This window comes from Zerene cesonia, chromosome 10, assembly GCF_012273895.1.
Source record: "Zerene cesonia ecotype Mississippi chromosome 10, Zerene_cesonia_1.1, whole genome shotgun sequence".
NCBI classification, from domain to species: Eukaryota; Metazoa; Arthropoda; class Insecta; order Lepidoptera; family Pieridae; genus Zerene; species Zerene cesonia.
In genome coordinates, this window is record NC_052111.1 from 6873235 (window position 1) to 6892019 (window position 18785).

The window sequence follows — 18785 nt, forward strand, 5'->3', positions numbered from 1 at the left end:
AAGTAATAAATGTTATTTGCAGTTAACAATTTTCTTTTTTCTTTATTACAATATTTATGGCAAGACTAGGTACATGTTCCTGACATAACAGTCAACTACTGTAGCACAAACTCTGTCTAGATTACACGCCTTCTGTAACAGAGGTCGTTGCTAAAAAGGCAGAATGTTGACGGAAATTGAAATTGAGTTCCATAGAGATTGTGTTAAACTTGCTGTTTGAGTAAACTTCGTATTTGTTTGAGGTTTTCTCTGAATTGGAGGTGAAATTCGAAATGAGAATCCACTAGGAGTTGCTGAGATCAAAGTTTAGGAAATGGGATTTCTTGCGAACTGAAATTATTATTCATGTTGCTATAATTATGGAAGTTACGTATGGAAAGATAATAATATTTTCAATGTAGCTAAATTGTATCTTATATTTATTTAATACACTTACACTGTCCTTAAGCCTACACCAAAATAGTAACATATCTTATCTAAATACTAATGAATCTATATAAAATTCCAAAAAAATGTATTTTATTCAGTAGATAATCCATATTATCCCTAATGTTCTAATAAAAGTTATCTAATGAAGTTGTCTAATCTATTGTTTACATTAAAGTCTGTGGAAACCTATAAAATCCACGCAACCAGATAAACTATAAGCATGCAATTTAAATACTAACATATAATCACCACTGCTATCCGAACGCTACCGAACAATATAACAGAATGGTGCAGCGGTGAGCGGCCGTCACTAGCAAGCGATTTCCTAAATCAGATTGCATTTTGCGGTGGAGGACTGCTTAAACGGAATATTAAATGAGTTTTATAATTTGGATCTAGTTAACGCTGTGGTTGAGTTGGATAAGGAGTTGTAGAATAAAAGTAAAAATGTGAGATTTACTCGAAAAGTTTTTTATAACTACTAATAACAATAACAATGCGAGAGCGTGTCAAGGTCTAGAAAAAAAGCATTTTTTACTATAGATGTTTTTAAGATTACTTTAAATAGGAAACAATATTCTAATTAACTAGCGGTCACCGATTCACCCGTGGTACGGTTTTTTCTCCATAAGAACCTTCCTTGTGCCTAAATAAAAACGATAAATAAAAAAATTTGCTGAATTAGCCGAAACGATCTCGAGTTTCATGTTTAGCAACACATTTGGCGATTTCACTACATAGTATAAGACAAAGTCGTTTTCTCTGTCCCGGTCCCTGTATGTATGTTTAAATCTTTAGAACTACGCAACGGATTTTGATGGGCAACGGATGGTGGCGAACAGAACAACCCGATAAGCACAAATAGTTCATAAAAATCAGTTCATTCGTTTCGTAGGAGTATGGTAATTAACATTGTGACACGAGAATTTTATAATATACTAGCTGCGCCCCACGTTTTCACCCGCGTAAGTCCATATCCCGTAGGGATATCGGAATAAAAAGTTTCCTATATGATATTCCAGTTGTCCAGCTGTCTACGTACCAAATTTTAATTTCAATCGGTTCAGTAGTCTTTGCGTGAAAGAGCAACAAGCACACACACATCCTTACAAACTTTCGCATTTATAATATTAGTAGGATACATATATATAGATGTTAATTATACTCGTATATAAAAATAAAGACGCATGCGTGCGAAAGGAGACACTAGTTCCGAGAAATAATTTAGAATCAACATTATATAAAGAGTGTTAAAACTTAATAGTGTCATTTAGAAGAGTAAAACAAGCAATCCATATTCAAGCAATATAACATGAGATCCAAGAATATTCGAGAATTCCCGGGTAACTCAAGCCAGGGCAAAGTATCCTGGTTACATGAGATTTGGGGCTTCAACGGACAATATTTGCCCGGCTCGAAATATGAGATAATGTATTTGGTTTGAGATAAAATCGGGTATTTACCTTCAAAGGTTATGTAGGATGTTGTATGGATTCCATCAATATTATTGTTTGCAAAACATTTGCGGATTGTAACAAAAGCTTTCAACGATGTTTATAAAGTATTGTAAATTGTTATTCATAAAATCATATTATAGAACAATCTATAATAATTTGTTTCGGTTATCAAGTATACAAGACATTAATTAAATGTATATTTAAATAGTAAATTTACAATGCCTTAATATGCTTTAACAAAGTTACAATTAGCGGAGATAGTGAATTTGTACTCCTTTCCGATATCACAATTGTCTTCTAATAAAAATGTAGAACTGTATTTACAAATAAATTACAGAGACTTAACACATAAAATCACAATTACATGTTATATATATTTGCACTGAATGCATAAAGAAATTTAGATAAATTTAGTCAGGAATTCAATTCAGTTTGCTCGCGTCAAAAAGTAGCACAAAACAAATATGAGACTATACATCAACTTGAATTAAACATTTCCAACGCAATATTATTACGAATATCCGTTCGTTTATCGAAATTCACCATAAAATAATCAATTTGGTAGCGTACATCGGATGTTTGTTCAGAACAAACGTATTCCTTAAGTAAAGTAAACAGATCCTTCCAATAATGACGTGGCTTGAGTCATGCCCGTATTTATAGATGGTCGATACATGTTTCATGAATAGGGTTTGTAGATTTGTGAATGAATTTTTGATTCAGTCTTTAAATCAAGTGTTGCTAAAATATTACAGTTGGTGTCCTAAAACTGGTGTTGAAATGGTATGTGAAATAGTAATCTCATGAAAGGTTGCGGGGTAGAAATCGCTGTAGGCGATAAAATCGGTTTTAATTAAATGCTCCCTTGCATAAAACAGGAATCTTGATATTCGGGCGAAGCCAAGACCAGCGTCTAGTCTTCTAATACATAAAATTCTCCGAAACGGCTTGACCGATTCTTATGAAATTTTGTGTGCATATCAGGTATGTTTGAGAATCGGCTAACATCTATTTTTCATAAGTCTAAATAATCAGAGTAAGGCAGAACAGCGTTTGCCGGGTGCAGCTAGTTTGTCTATAAAAAACTTGGCGATTGCATGAAACAATATAAGTACAAGTAATATTTATATTAAATTAAATCGATTAGTACGATTGCCAAGATTAATTATATTATTTTGTCCTTTTGATGACCCGTTTTGACGTCGAGCACGCATAGGTTTTGAGGAATAAAAATTGGTGTTACTTATAATATAGAAAGAAAATAAAAAAAAAAATAGAAAATTAAAACCGTACCCATAACATCATAATATTCATAACGATATAGTTCCAGGAAATTATTCAAATGATCAAACTTCTAAAATACTAGACAACTTTCGAATGGTAGAATAATTATAGCAAGGGAAACTTACCGCAAAGAGTATTTATTAGTTAGTCATGTTTTTGTAGCTAAATATTGATTATATTGTAACTTAGAAAGGCTGTAATTAAAAAGAAATAAGGAAAAGTTACTTCGACTTTGTGTCAATCAAATTCTATATTTTCACATATGAACCTTTCAATAATATTAGGATGGATTAGCTACACACATAATATTACGATGAGTCTATATTCTTATGTCTATTCTTATGTCTGTATTAAAACAGATTAGATCTATAACAAAACAAAGTACTCAACGATTAAATTATTCTCGATCCAAAGAGAATAATAAATGCACCAAACATAGCTCTAAACTTCATATTCGAATGAACATTTTATTTTTAAAAATTAAATCGTACATAAAAGTTTGCGACGAACATGCATAGCACGCGTACTCTACGCCTGCACGAGTTTCTGGAATTTTCCGATAGAGTGCACAACGAAGCGTTCAGTATCGTATACATGAAGATCTATACGATGTAGAGACACCTCTCTTAAAATAATTGAAACGTTTTAACATAAATCAACTTGTTATATGTTAATTTATACTAACACAGATCTAATAAAGATTGGTTATACGGAATTACTAAGTAGTGTATAACTCTCAATACGAATGTGTTTAACGTGGCTGCTCTAATTTTTCGTATATCTGCGATAGTGTCTGAGCGGCATACTGTAAGGATAATAAAATATAATTATCATGAGCATTCGCACGAACAATCTGATATTCAGTCAATATTTTGTTGTTATTTCACCAGACAATATGTGTTTTCATACTTTATATGAGATAATTGAGGAATACGTTTTTATATTTAATACAAATTGGATTACTTTTCGCTACGACCGATACTAGTTTATTGTGCTTATTTATAGCCGTTGCTGTTATTAATCCTTAACGAATAAAAATAATATGAAATTTAAGCTTGCTCCTACATATCATCTCTGTTATAATAATAAGAATTATTTACTTAAAGTTCAGTGTGTTCTATTTTTGAAAGTAATTTTTTAGATTTTTTTTCTTCAATCGTTTATCCATGTTACAATAACATTTTTAGTAATATTATGTTAAAATCTACCCTATTTATAATTTTGAAGAGTAAGTGAGAGAAGAAATGAAAGACCGTTTTTGAATGACATGAAACAATGAAAAAGACACAACAAAACTGGTGTACTCACATACCTGCTTTGTACAACTCGTATGATACCAGAAAATTGTGGCCCCGTTGAGAAATCTATGAACAAAATAAACTGTGCATCTTAATGTTTTACATCATTCGCTATGTTAAAACGAAGGGATATTGCAGTAACTTTCTGCTTATTAAGCGAGTTAATCCATCAGTGCCGTAAGCGCGATCCGATTATTTATACATTCTCACTAATCTTAACTAGACCAGGTTTTCCGAGAAACTTTTGTGATTTATTGTTTTGTGTACAATTGCAAATATTTCGTAATGTAACGTTTAGCCTCTAGCTTTTTTTGTTTTGTCTTTATAATATTATGCTTTTGAGTGTTTATGTTTTGACTAGTGGCCTACGCTTTCTTTTAACCTATCGAAATTTATACAAAGATTTATTACAGGAGTAGGTATAACAAGCCTATCCAAATTAATAAAAAATCAATGTATTCTGTTAGGGTTTCCAGTGCAAATCAATCTAACGGATACGTAAACGAGTTGTTAATGTCCTATACTAAATTGATTTAGAATTACGCAAAATACATGTTTCCAGAAACTTCTATATTAAATAAAGTAAAAAAATTAGCTATAGCAAAATAGAAGAGTAAATATCAATGTCATCTGTTTCATTACAAATTCAAACTGTAAGTTTATAAAGGCGAAGTAATTTCATTAGTGCCATGCGAACAGGCCTAATGCGCAGCGGAAGCGTCGCTCCCCTGAGATAAACTCAATTAATTCACTTTATAAGTCTTCGTCGATGAAAGCCTTTCAATTTTTAACGCATTTACACGCTGTCGGCAGGGCACTTCACTGTATCACTGATTTTTGAAATTCAATTACGGATAGAGAAAGCTCAATTTCGGCCGGTTCGTTTTGAAATGTTTTTCCATTGTATAAAATTTATACATAATATTTAAAAGGTTATAGATACTTTGGACACGACACTATTAATAAAAAAATAAGTGACAGCTATAAGTGATAATCCATATTCCACACTAATCTATTATAATATTATGTAATTAGTGAAAATAATAAAGTAACGGTAAATAAGGCAAACAGTTGTCACCGTTATTTATAATTTTTAAACTGGTTCACTGCAAAATTTTGTGTCTACAAATTTCTACAAACATGATATAATTATTACGGAGACGGTCTCCCCGTGACCACGCTCGCTGTAAAGTGTTCGAAACGTCGGGTTAATAATATAATGAATAAATCGCGTTTAAAATCCGTTGAAAAGTTTTTAATTTCTAAATGTATAATACTCGCGTGAAACCAAACACAAGAAAATACTATGATATAAATATATATCTACAAACATGATATATATAATAATATTAAGTATAGACACAAAAATATCTTTCGTAAGTCAATTCTTTTTTTCTTGTTGAACTTGCAGTTTACCGATACTCTTTCAAGGTGCAAACCTTGCAGTATAAAGCAAGTTCACACTATGCAAGGGTTGGTTAAAGTGCGCATGACAACACGTAACTTGTTGGCGCTACGAGTATCCGAACGCCACGGCAGTGCGGCGTGGTGTCGCGGTCGCCCGACCCGTATCCAGACACTTTCCCGCGTTTTGAGTTCACAATTCCGCGAAACGCGATCGAGGTTTGAAATTGGAATTCCATTTTTTTTGTTTAAATATTTAAAATCTGTTTAATTATCGTCATATTAATATTTCTCTGCTAATAAATTTATTAATAATTTAATGTTATTTTATAATTTCATTTTATAAATATATATTTTTATTCAATTTATTACCCCCAAATCTTTTGTGTTATCTGTAGCAAGAAAACTTTTCGCGGGTATACTCAAAAAAAAAAATGGATGCAACATAGTTCCATATAGCAGAGCTTGTGAAAATGAACAGTAAAGTGAAATTGAAAATGATAGAACAGTGAGTTATTAGTAATGGCGTGTAAAAGACTGATCTTCGTTTGGGCGGTCTGGCTCGCGTTGCCCCTGGCAACGGGCCATCTCAACGTACTTATCAGTCAAGCTGAAGTTATGAAACTTTTAGGTAAGTAAACAAATTACCATAATTATGATGTATTTTTTGTTATGAAAATATACAACGTATTTTCGTACCAGAAAAAAACTTATTTTTATTTTCATTCTTGACGTTTTAATTAAGTATTCGATACAATAAGAAAAATATACATTCAGTACAGATTTAACACCGTTTAAGGGTTAGTTATTATAGTATTATCAATGTTATTATTACATAGACACATCTATGCAAATATTATAAAACAAAAAAGTTTGTTTGTTTGTTTGAACGTACTAATCTCAGAAACTACTGGTCCGATTTGAAAAACCTATTTATTTAGGAAGGCTATAGGCTACGTACAACGGGCGAAGCCGTGGCGGACCGCTAGATTTATGTAAAAACGCTTGTACGATTAAAAACTATTTATAGGCCAGGCTTAATAATTATTGTATACATGCGTAAAGCCTACAAAATACATCAATCTTTTACGGTATCATAATCTTAAGTGACAGGCAAGGTCATTAGTTCATTTGTGCTATCGTCAAAGCCACCTAGTATTGCGATACTGTATTATTTGCAAATAAGGAAAATCACGATGTTTGGCTTCAAATCACGTTTATAATAAATGAACAATTATAAGATTCAAGCCTGTAAGCATATAAAAGACAGACAGTGGTAGACACCTCATAAGTGAGGAACGGCTGAGCGGATTTTAATAATTTTAAAAATGGCCACGGGTTCATATTTATTAAAGTAATTGATTTAACGCTAAATGTTTATCTTTTTGTATTCATTACCTTCATATACACGGATTAGATAGGTGGATTAAAAGGTCTTAGTATTTTATTATTAACCGTTTTCCAAAAACGAAAAGGGAGAGCTTTTATGTATGTCCGCAAGTTTGTATTGTTTTTTTTAATTATGAAGGTATTTGTTAAACTTTTTTCTTTTTTTGCCATATGCCATAGACATATATGTACATGGCAATAATTATATCTGGAAGAAAATTTATTCATTAATGTTGCCAAATAACCATGCCAGGTTAAGCTTATTAACAACACCCACTTATATGACATGGTGACTAAACATAACTAACTGAATAATTAATAGAATATAGTTTTACTGATACTGTTAACACGAAATGGCGGCTACAAGCCACCAAAATCTACATGTACTTATTAAATAACCTTATTTTAATGGATGATCTGCTCCAAAGATATTAAATATGATTAAAGCAAAAACTATAGCACCTAACAAGACATTATAGAGAATTGAAAAAATCCTTGATTCAATAATACATTCAGATATTTTACGATTTATCAAAATCTATAATCAAAATAATGAGATGATAAAACAATTTAATAATTGTCATTTAAAGGCGGATTGTCTTTCTTCATCATTAGTATGCTGTTGATATTGTAGTTGTAAATGAAACAATCCGTCAGATATCCGAAGTATTTCCTTGTACAAGTTTTTCTGATTTCTCCTGAGTATAGAGGATTTTTATGGGTCAAAAGGAAGCGATGCGAAATGCTTTCAATATCCATTACAACCAATGTAAAAGTAACTATTTCCTATCTTATCCTACTTAATATTATATATGCGAAAGTTTGTAAGAGTGTGTGTGTGTTTGTGGCTCTTTCACGCAAAAACTACTGAACCGATTGCAATGAAATTTGGTACGTAGACAGGTGGACAATTGGAATAAAATATAGGCAACTTTTTATTCCAATATTCCTACGGGAATTACGCAGGTGCAACCGCGGGGCGCAGCTAGTGCTTTATAAAAATATCGAAAGAGTATCTGGTTATTATTATATTGGATAAATGGCAACAACCATCACGCCTTACCTTATTAATTACTAGCTTATCACCACGGTTTCCCCCGTGGTACAATGTTCCTCAGTGTATTTGCAGCTTTCTAATGGTGAAATAATTTTTGAATCCGGTTCAGAGGCTTTTGCGATAAAATGTTACAAACGTACAAAAATACAAAAGTTTCCTCTTTATAATATGAGTGTAGAAAATAATGGTTATTTGACGAAAAGTATTTTATGGAGCACATCAAATTAAATTAAAATAGTAGATTTGTTTAACGAAAAACACGATGTCCAATTCTTTACGATTAACTACAAACTGTATTTTAATCAACTCAATCTAAAATTATTTCACAGAGCAAAAAATAACGAAATTAGCATTTATTTTTAAAGAAAAAATAACTTTTCCTTCAAATGTTATATTTATGTCATGTTATGTTATATTTATTTACCAAAGTCCGATATCTCCAACGCTATCAAAACAACCATACATAGACCTGTCGCCTTAACATTGACGTCATCCCCCATTTCCGAAGATCAAAAAATGTAATTATCTACCCCTGATCTACCCTCAAGCATTTATATTTGTTCTACAAATTCGACGTATTTCGTACGCAATTGGCTGGGTTTCCGTTCCACAATATGCGATTTTAAAAGGGACAATTTTATTGTCTTAATGTTATTTACTTATATTTTTGAAATACATTCGAAAATAAAAAATAGGTAAAGACGTATTTATAAAAAGCAATTTTGTGTCATCATTCATTTTGTATAAAAAACACGAAGGTAATTTTAAAAAATAATATATTTTAAGTTCAATTACTACAATTGACAATTGACACAATCCAATGGATTGTATATATTTTAGCAGTATGACAATTTTTAAGTTTATGACGAAAATCACAAACACCTTATAATATGTGTATATTACGAGAATCAAAGACCTATGTATAATACGTAAATTTGTTTGTACTTAAACCTAAAACACACACTTCTTATAAACACCGAATTTTTCATCCCAACGGATACAAACCAAAGTCGTGTCGTACCGTAGCATACAATGGATACAGAACTATAACGCACTAGAGGTTTATTACTTAAGGGAGCACATTCGTATTGGGATCTTATTAGAGATAAAAGAAACTTGCCACTGCGCTATGCATACAAAACGACGTCGTCTCATAAACCATGCTGGAGACAAATGCATGGAAATAAAAATAATGGCTCGTGCATGATGGTATGACATCGTTATGATATTTTACCGTCTACTGGGAGAAACTCGGATGTTTGCGCTGTAGGAAAATAAGATGAGAATTATTAGACAACCTTTATTTTATCTGAGTTAAATATTTGTATTTGATCATCGTATAATATCTTTTATGTTCTGTAATTGTTAAAAATATTGTTTTTTTCTGCGTATATAAACTGTCTTCAATTTTGTAACTCGAAATTATATAAGGACTCTTCACAGCTGTATTTTATTTACGCAATTAAAAAGAAACTAACTACTTAAATCAAGTTCATTAGCGACCTATTTGGTTTGCATAAAGAAAGTCGTTAAGAGGCCGTTTCAAGCGCTCTCTGTGGAATTAAAACTTTAATTTTACATTTATTACTTTTGATACGGTTCATCTTATAATCATTTTCAATACTTAATCATTAGTCAAATATTCATTTCATGTTTTACATTCTTGTCATTAGAGTTTTCAAGAGCGGAAACATTTGAAATTGGCATTCCATTCACGTATTCTTCTGTAGAGAAAAAAAAGCCCATAACAAACAGTCAACACAAATAACCTAAGCGTTTGCGTAAAAACTGAATCAGGGTCTAAATGAATAAATCATACAAACGACAAATAACTGTCGCATGTGTCAAAAATAATAGACTTAAGCGACATCTGTCGGCTTGGGGATTAATGACAGTTCAAACATCAATTTAGCAACAGTCTTATCGGGTGGCTACAGCGAGGGTTCATCCCTGCCCTGCATATGGTGAGATAATTGTGCTTTTTGTGCATTGTACTAGCATATTGGGTTTGCTCTGCCGTAAGTTATTAAGTTCGCTATTTTACGGGCTAATATTCGATACTTACAGAATGGTTATTGTATGTTTCACAAAACTTTTACAGGGTAGTAGAAGTAGGACTGCATGTTTTTGTATGAATATAATATTGTGTATCGAAGTTAATAATATTAAAGCCTGAAAGTGTTTATTACGTTAAATCTACATTGTCTGTTACAGTATAATAGTACATGTATGGGAGCATATTGATTATCCGATTCTTTAGGCACTGTATCTGATTAACTGCATTCAAAGATTTCAAGTCATTGACTTTTTCCCATTTATAAACATAAATATAAAAAGCAACAACAACTCAATTTTGCTAAAATTGTTTATCATATTACTGCAGCAAGACGGCAAGGCAAATGACCCACTTGTTGCCGCCGCATGGAGCACATTACTGTTTCCTGCGGTGAAAGCCTTATTGAGGCAATATCAATAAAACTATGAACTTCATGCCGGTCACCGGTCAATACTTTATGTGTCTATGGATATTTATGGTTTGCCTTAGTTTATTACTATTTACGAATTTGTTCTGAAATATGGGCTTGTATTTACTGGTTTTGGCTTAAGGTAAAAGCAAATTATAAGGTTCTAAATAAAACAACCAAAAAAATTTTTACACTTTTAAGTAGTTAGAAATGGAGTCTACTTATATAAAGACCTACGTATATTTTTTATCCTTTTCATGTATAGTTTTATAATGTGTATTGATCTCGATTGCGTAAAGTTTTAGTATAAAACTTCATATTATTGGTATATCTGGTAACAATGTAACGCTATTTATCTATACTAATATTATAAAAGTGAAGAGTTTGTTTGTTTGGACGCACTAATCTCAGGAACTACTGGTCCGATTTGAAAAATTCTTTCAGTGTTAGATAGCCCATTTATTGAGGGTATAGGCTATATTATGTACCACGGGCGAAGCCGGAGCGGAACGCTAGTTTATGGTATAAGTGATGTAACATTACAAAATTAAATAATTGTTAGTTATACCAGTAATTTCATTTTAATTGTTAAGTAATTTAATTCTGCAATGGAGTATCAAAGTTGTTGAATACAAAATGTAAATTTCTGTTAAAGTTAGTTTATTCCATTGTCTACCTAATTTCTAGAACGCCTTTACGGTCACAAATCGATCATTTTATAAAAAACATAGAGTAACGAATAAAATATACGATGTACAAACTAATAACTACAATACAAAATGACAACCTAAACTACAATTAATAAGAGTAATATTTTGACAGCAGGCGTATAGAATTGCCTTATAATTGGACATAGGTGTCCAATATTTTTAAAGAGGTAAATGTTATACAGAGTGATGAAGGGCGTGTGTGCTCAATACAAATTGGTTTAACGTTTTCGAGTTAATTATCCCGCCTATGATTAGTTGGGTTTCATGTTTTGACAGTTTTAAATTATTTCGGGTGGCAATTTAATAAGTGCTTGATATTTTTAATCTGTTGGAATGTTTGTACGACACTCCTACTAATTAATAATAAATAAATAAATTACTTCGTGAACAAGAATTGACACTGTAATACGTTAGTAACATTATTAATTGTTGAATGATGAAATTTGAATAATTAATCAATTATGTTGCTAGTATTGAACCTCTGTCTCTGTCAAACTATACAATCAAAACGCTTCATCTTTATCCCACATGTGCAGATAGATTGAAAAATCAATTTATTTTCACTGCTTAAAACGGTGAAGGAAAACATCACGAGGAAACAGGCATGTCCAAGAATCAAAAAGTTCGACGACATGTGACATCTGCCAACCCGCACTTGGCTAGCGTGGTGGATTATGGCCTGAACCCTCATAGAAGGCCTGTGTCCCAGCAATGGGAACATATATGGGCTGATGATGATGATCTTTATCCCAAATAGGTTCAAGAGATTTTTAATCGTATTCCTTTTATTGGTCTGTATATCTGCAAATGGTGTTCGAGTAAACCTAATATATTGGAAAAAGGCATATATCGTCAATAAACTATATTCGATATCTCAATTATATGGCACCCTCCTAACTCGATCTTGTCCTGCGTTGATCGTAACTCATAATTTAATAACAATAATTCAAACGTACATAATTCACAAGTCCATTAATCAGTCGAACAGCCGATAATATCTCCCCACGGTGCTTCGTTAGCGAAATGGCTTCATGAAATATATCATGGGTTTATCATTTTTGGCCCAATTTACCTTTGCCTTTGACCACTGGGAGCTGTTGGCTCCTGTGTCGAGTCATTGGTGCAATATTTGTATTTCAAGAATTACTTCTATAATAATTAATATATGTAACAAATAACGTTTTTGTGTATTTTGTATTGGTTTTAAAGTAACTTTATTTAGATTTATTATAAATACGTTGATAAGACAACTCAAAATTTTATTTGACATGACATTACTGCGATATTGTTTTAATATTAAACCCTTGTTAGATTACTTCGTCAAAAGCTTCTCAAACCTAATTTCCACAAAAAATCCTTAAAGCATCGCTAAATGTTTTAAAACTTGTAGTTATTAAATATTAAAATGTGTAAGTACACACTCTAGGGACCAGAAATTTCTCACTAACTTGAAAACGTGCTGATGAAAGAGTTTTCCGTTTGAAAATGTTTTCATGCTCCAAAATTTTCGTAATTTCGTATTACATGTTACAAAATTGTACAGAGGATCGTTTTAACCAAACATGGAAAGTGAGAGATTTTGTTTTTACATAAAAAATACATTAAAACTATAGTGAGGTTAAATTTATCTTTTCTCAAAAAGGATCTGTTAGATTCGTGTTAAATTACATTAATTTTATCAAAAGATGTAAATGATAACAGCAATTTGGTACATACGTGATCGGTGGGATGAAGTATGATAAATTTTAATTTAATACAATTGATAGGCTACTGCCATTCCGCCCCGGAAGCACCCGTCTAGTCGAGCACGCTTCGGCACGAATTGGGCCAGCTCGCACCGGGGAAGTACCACACCCCCACAGAAAACCGGCGTGAAATAGTGGCATGCCACTGTGTTTCGTACGGTGAGTGGGGGAGCCGGAGGCCCGTTTCCTTTTCCTCACCCGTCCTAGTCCATTCCTTCTTTCCAGTCGTTAATCCTTTCCTTTTCCCTTACCCCATAAAAGCGGGCAGCGCATTCACAGAGGTACTTACACCTTTGCGAATGTTTATGGGCGGTGGTGATCGCTTTACATCAGGCGAACCACCAGCTCAGCTGCCCGCTATGACATAAAAAAAAAACCCGTGATAAATATAATATGTCTCATAGCACTCACGAATCACTTACATATCAGTAGTTCCTGAAACAAGCGCGTTTATTCAAATAAACTGTCAGCTTTATATTATAAGTATAGAAGCAATATATAAAATATTATCATTACATTTATTTCATTGCATATTTAGCATTATAAGAAACTAGTTGCGCCCCGCGGTTTCACCCGCGTAAGTCCGTATTCCGTACGAATATCGGGATAAAAAGTTTCCTATATGTTATTCCAGTTGTCCAGTTATCTACGTACGAAATTTCATTGCAATCGGTTCAGTAGTTTTTGCGTGAAAGAGCAACAAACACACATCCTTACAAATTTTCGCATTTATAATATTAGTAGGAATAGTAGGATTAGTAGGATTTCCTTCTTCAATTTTTATACTTTAACAATTTTGTGCAGGTATGTTCGGCACTTTACTGATAAAAGTAGCGTGTGTACATGTTATTTAAAGCGAATGTTCGTCGCACCGTATGCGTAATAGCACTATGGCAGTAAAGTGCATGGGCGTGACAGAGTTATGGCTTGTTTACTGAATTCACACATTACATTACATTGTTTTCAAATAACACTTTCAAGATTTCGTTTATTCATTATGAAAGCTTTTTATTTTTAGTTAAATGGATTAAAATGTCTTATAGAATTAAATTATTATTTTTTAAACAATAAGAAAAAGGGGGTCAGGCGTGAAACGCGGGTTCAAATCTCGCGTCGTGATAAATATTTTTCTATTTTTCAAATGCTTTTTTATCATGCCAGTTGTTAAATAAAGTTTTATGCAAAAACTATTTATCAGATTGTTTCTTATACTCAATATTTAAACCTTTAAATTCGTTTATAAAATAAATGTGCTACCAATTGAGTCATCCTGTTTGAACGTCGGTTAAAAATATACTAAGATGAAGATAAATGTGATATACACTTAAATTATTTATCCTCCAGACATACAAACAAGTAATTGCGATACTTTAAATTAATATCTACTAAATAAATGTAGGATAGGTACATTAAATTATAAAATTTTGTTTATGATATATTTACATGTTCCTTGACGCATTTTATTAGAAATTCCTTGTATTCTATAGGGTATCTAATAATCTTTAATCAGAACATGTTAATGTACAATATATGCTTCTTAATATCTAGGTTCAAAAAGTCTTTACAGCAAACATCCTACTGAAATTACTATTTCGTATCGTATCTCGTAATCATATCCTTTAAAACTGTATGTATATGATATATTGATCAACTTTAGTGGTTCAACAGACAACGAACCAACGTAGCCCACATATCCCACTATGCTGAGTGTATCTATATACCACGAAGCTATTTTTACGACGTTGGTTTACGTCCATCTTGCTATGGTATTCGCCACCTTGTCATAATATTTTCTAATACCCCGATAAGTGTTATTTTATGACCGTTTTGCTATTAACGAAGAAATGGCTCTGCACTTTGTTTGCTTTTCTGGTTTATTACTTTTTTTTATAACATTACGATGATTTAAGCTTCAGTTTAATTTGAGACGTAAAATCTTATAAGAGCTATAAGATTTTAGAAGTTTCATTACAATATAGATTTATTGCAATATCCATACAATATAGTGAAAACTACGCAATGGTATTTGATGGAATGAATGGCTTAAAATAAAAAGGTGTATTTTTCTTTGCGGAAACAACAACTGAAAGAGGGAAAGCTTCGCAAACTTTCTTGGCAAAACGATGAGGTAAGCAAACTTACTTTACTATTGTTTTTATAGCGTTTGGGAAGGTTTAACATGCAAATATTTTTGTTTCAATTCAATGCTATAAAATAACCGCGTAATTAAACCTCTTTCGTGCATTTTAATGGCACTTATTCAATAGAACTTGTGTTTCTACTTCAATAATAGTATCCCTATTCTCAAAACCTATTATTTTAATAAAAAAGGAAAAATACATCCATATTCTTACTAACATAAATAATTTGACCGTGAACTAATGTCATTGTTATCCCAAAAGTGGATCCTCTATGATGAAATTAATCGGAAATATCGTAGTATCCATATTGCCAAGATTATACGCTTCTTGATTCCGGTCAATGCGAGGTCGAATAGCTGTTGGGTAACCTTTCGTTAATGCCATTATTATTTAGTTTGCTCCTTATTGTGTCCTTACGATATGATAGAACCTTAGACGTTATGTTGTGAAGAAAATAATAAAATAATATTCCTATTGTACCTACTTACTCCTATAATAAAAACAAAATATACGTATAACAAAACAATACGTCTTCATTTTCAACAAAATCTATAAAATTTAAAAAAGTTGCCTTAGTAACTTATTCGTAAGTATAAATCGATGACTAATTAAAGAGCATTACTTTCAAATCAATTTTATGTTATTTCAAATCGAACTCCGTACAACGGATAATTAAAAAACAACGCTCAGCGTATAATTCTCACTCACTTTATAACAAAGAACAAAAAATGCATAGAAGCGACACTAATAATGTTTTCGCTCAGTCACAAGATTTGACTAATAGCGCTCTTGTCGCAAACACTCTGCGGTTCCCACGGGCTCTTCGTGAACACCAATTTCATGTGGTTTTGTCGCTTTTACCCGTCTCTTGGAGGAAATTATGGAGTACTTACAACTTCTAAATCGATTTAATTTTTAGATTTCAGATTTAAAACGAGTTTTTAGTATGGACACATCGATGTTTATTAATAGCAACATTCATAATTATTTATTGTTAAATATTGAAGTGAATTTAAATTCTTATAGAGTTTAACCCTTTGATATTGTATTTAATGCTAATTTGTCATGAACAAATTAGTATAGTTATCGTGAAATGTAAGTCTAGTATAGTTTAAAAGGAAAATTTGGCCTCGTAAAATCAAGGAAACTAGATTAAATCTAAGAAAGCTTAGATATTAATGATAAATAATATATTTTAATGTTAATTTCTATAATAATTTAGATTCATGTTAATATTGTATAATTAGTAACTGTAATTTACGTAGCATGAACTGAAAAAAACGTACTCATAAACGTAATTACTTATACAAATTAAATGCGTCAAGAAACTCATGAGTCACTTTATAAAATGAAAGCATTATATTAGCACAAATTTTACCGTGAAAAAACATTCAAAGGACTGTCGGCCACAGCCTTCGCTGCTGACACCTTTGACAGGTTTCTTTATACCTCATGTTTATTATGTATACTTTTTATATGGCATGAATTGATTCTATGAAGTTCAGGTAAATTGCTTTCTTCAACAATCGAATACGATAACTATGAAATGGACTCTGCTTGTTTGAATGTTTAAAGAACCTCGAACAAAACACGTGGGCATACTGAAAATCAGCGCTGTTCGAGGGTTAGCCCGTCAGCATGGCTGAGTCTGCCCGATTGCCATGTTCATTTTTTATGTTATTTTAATTTATATTAGTTTTAATTTTTAAGTTATATTAGTTTTTCCATGGGTTTGTTTTTTTATGTCAGTTTTTTTTATGTGGCAATAAAGCTTGTTTTCTTTCTTTCTTTCTTAAAGTTTTCTGTTACCATTTTCCGTTAGAACTCGTTCTCTTTAGTTAGAACTGGTTATAATAATGAAAAAAAAAAAAATTAAAAATTAGATTCGATTAATTGAGGTTTTATATTGGTCAACATCAGTTTGTTTGAATGGGAAATGTCCTAAAGCCATTTCTGACACTCGCCGGCTGCTAACGCGGCAAGCTCGCTTCGCTCGGCTCGTTTCGCTCGGCTCGCTCGTGCGTTCACAATCTAGGGATTAATTGAGTTATGGGCAACATTATACATAAAGCCCACAACTCAATTTAAGTTACAAATATAATTGAAAATTATATGAAAATATGCAATTATCTGTTTAAAAATCAATCTCAATGTCATCGTTTGTAGGGTTTAAGTCGTTTAACATGCACGCAACATCGATGTTTATATTGGATTTATTTTTAAAGAGACTTTACATGTATTAATAGCTGTGATGTTAAGTTTGATACAATGCTCATCGTAAAATCTTTATCATCCATAATTCTATAATAATTAACCATATCTATATATTTTTAACAAAAGTATAAAACAACCATCATAATATTGGTAAATTTAATTATACTTGAATTTTTTTTAGCACCAAAAAGTATTCAAATCGTATTAAGTAACATAATTAAGGAAATAAGGAAGAAAAACTTATCAAAGGGTTTTTGCCTTGTACGGCAATAATTTAAAATTTTAACGAGCGCCGTTGAAATTTTGTGGGCTTGAAAATAAATTCTTTTTCACACGCTGAACCATATTTTTTGAATTCGACCCATTTTTCCTCGACTATGGTAATGCTAATGAGGTGTTTGAATTAAAATTAAGGGTATGTAACAGTTGAATGGCAGTGGAAATACTATAAGAAAAAATTATATTATGTACTTTTCATGTGAGAAAGTTTCACATATTCCATTAAATCGTGGAATGTCACATTTGAAACCTACGATTAAATACGAATTCATGTATCCTTATTTAAGCTTAAGGTATTACATTTATTCGGGCTCAAAGTCTACTCCAAAACTTTGTATAATGTTGGCGTAAACATCTAAAATTGCCAAAACAGGCAACTGGTAGTAATTTTCAATTACCTTGTAAGAAGAAGATACAAAATAAGGATTTCTGAAAATGAGGTCAAACGTAAATTAAAATTTATTACGATGATAACAGAAGTGAAACATGGAGCTGTATAAATCTTCGTATTTCTGTAAACTTGCTCATTATATAAGTTTTTACTTTAAATTTGGGGTGTATTAAGAAAATGTTTAATAATGTACGTAAAGTTATACATATAATTTTACTAAAATGAATAAGTATTGAAATATATAATATCTTTAAAATGTGTTAGGGAGGTAAAAACGTATCACAAATAACGTAGAAATATGACCACATAAGGTTTTTCATTTTATTGATATAGTTTTTTGCTTGCGGCTTCACTCGCGTTTTGTAGGAACTTCGTGCCTTTTCGAAAAAGTTGTATGACATTTTTACGATTTCAGAGGAGATATAATATATCGTCAACTATTTATATTAAAGGAAAGAAGAACTTACTTTGAAACCTGTAATTTTATTTTTATCCCCCAGTTACGTATTATATGACCATGTT

At 31.7% G+C, this 18785-nt stretch overlaps 1 protein-coding gene across 2 annotated transcripts in view; it reads left to right on the forward strand.

Annotated features, from left to right (window-relative positions):
* Window positions 1–5997: 5997 nt before the first annotated feature.
* LOC119829765 (tyrosine-protein kinase Drl-like) overlaps window positions 5998–18785 on the forward strand; it is a 37176-nt gene continuing 24388 nt past the window's right edge. For both annotated transcript variants that reach the window (XM_038352466.1, XM_038352467.1), the window contains exons 1-2: window positions 5998–6091; window positions 6271–6503. In XM_038352466.1, coding sequence (XP_038208394.1) covers window positions 6395–6503 — 109 coding nt within the window. In that variant the 5' untranslated portion in view covers window positions 5998–6091; window positions 6271–6394. The remainder of the gene's footprint in view (window positions 6092–6270; window positions 6504–18785) is intronic.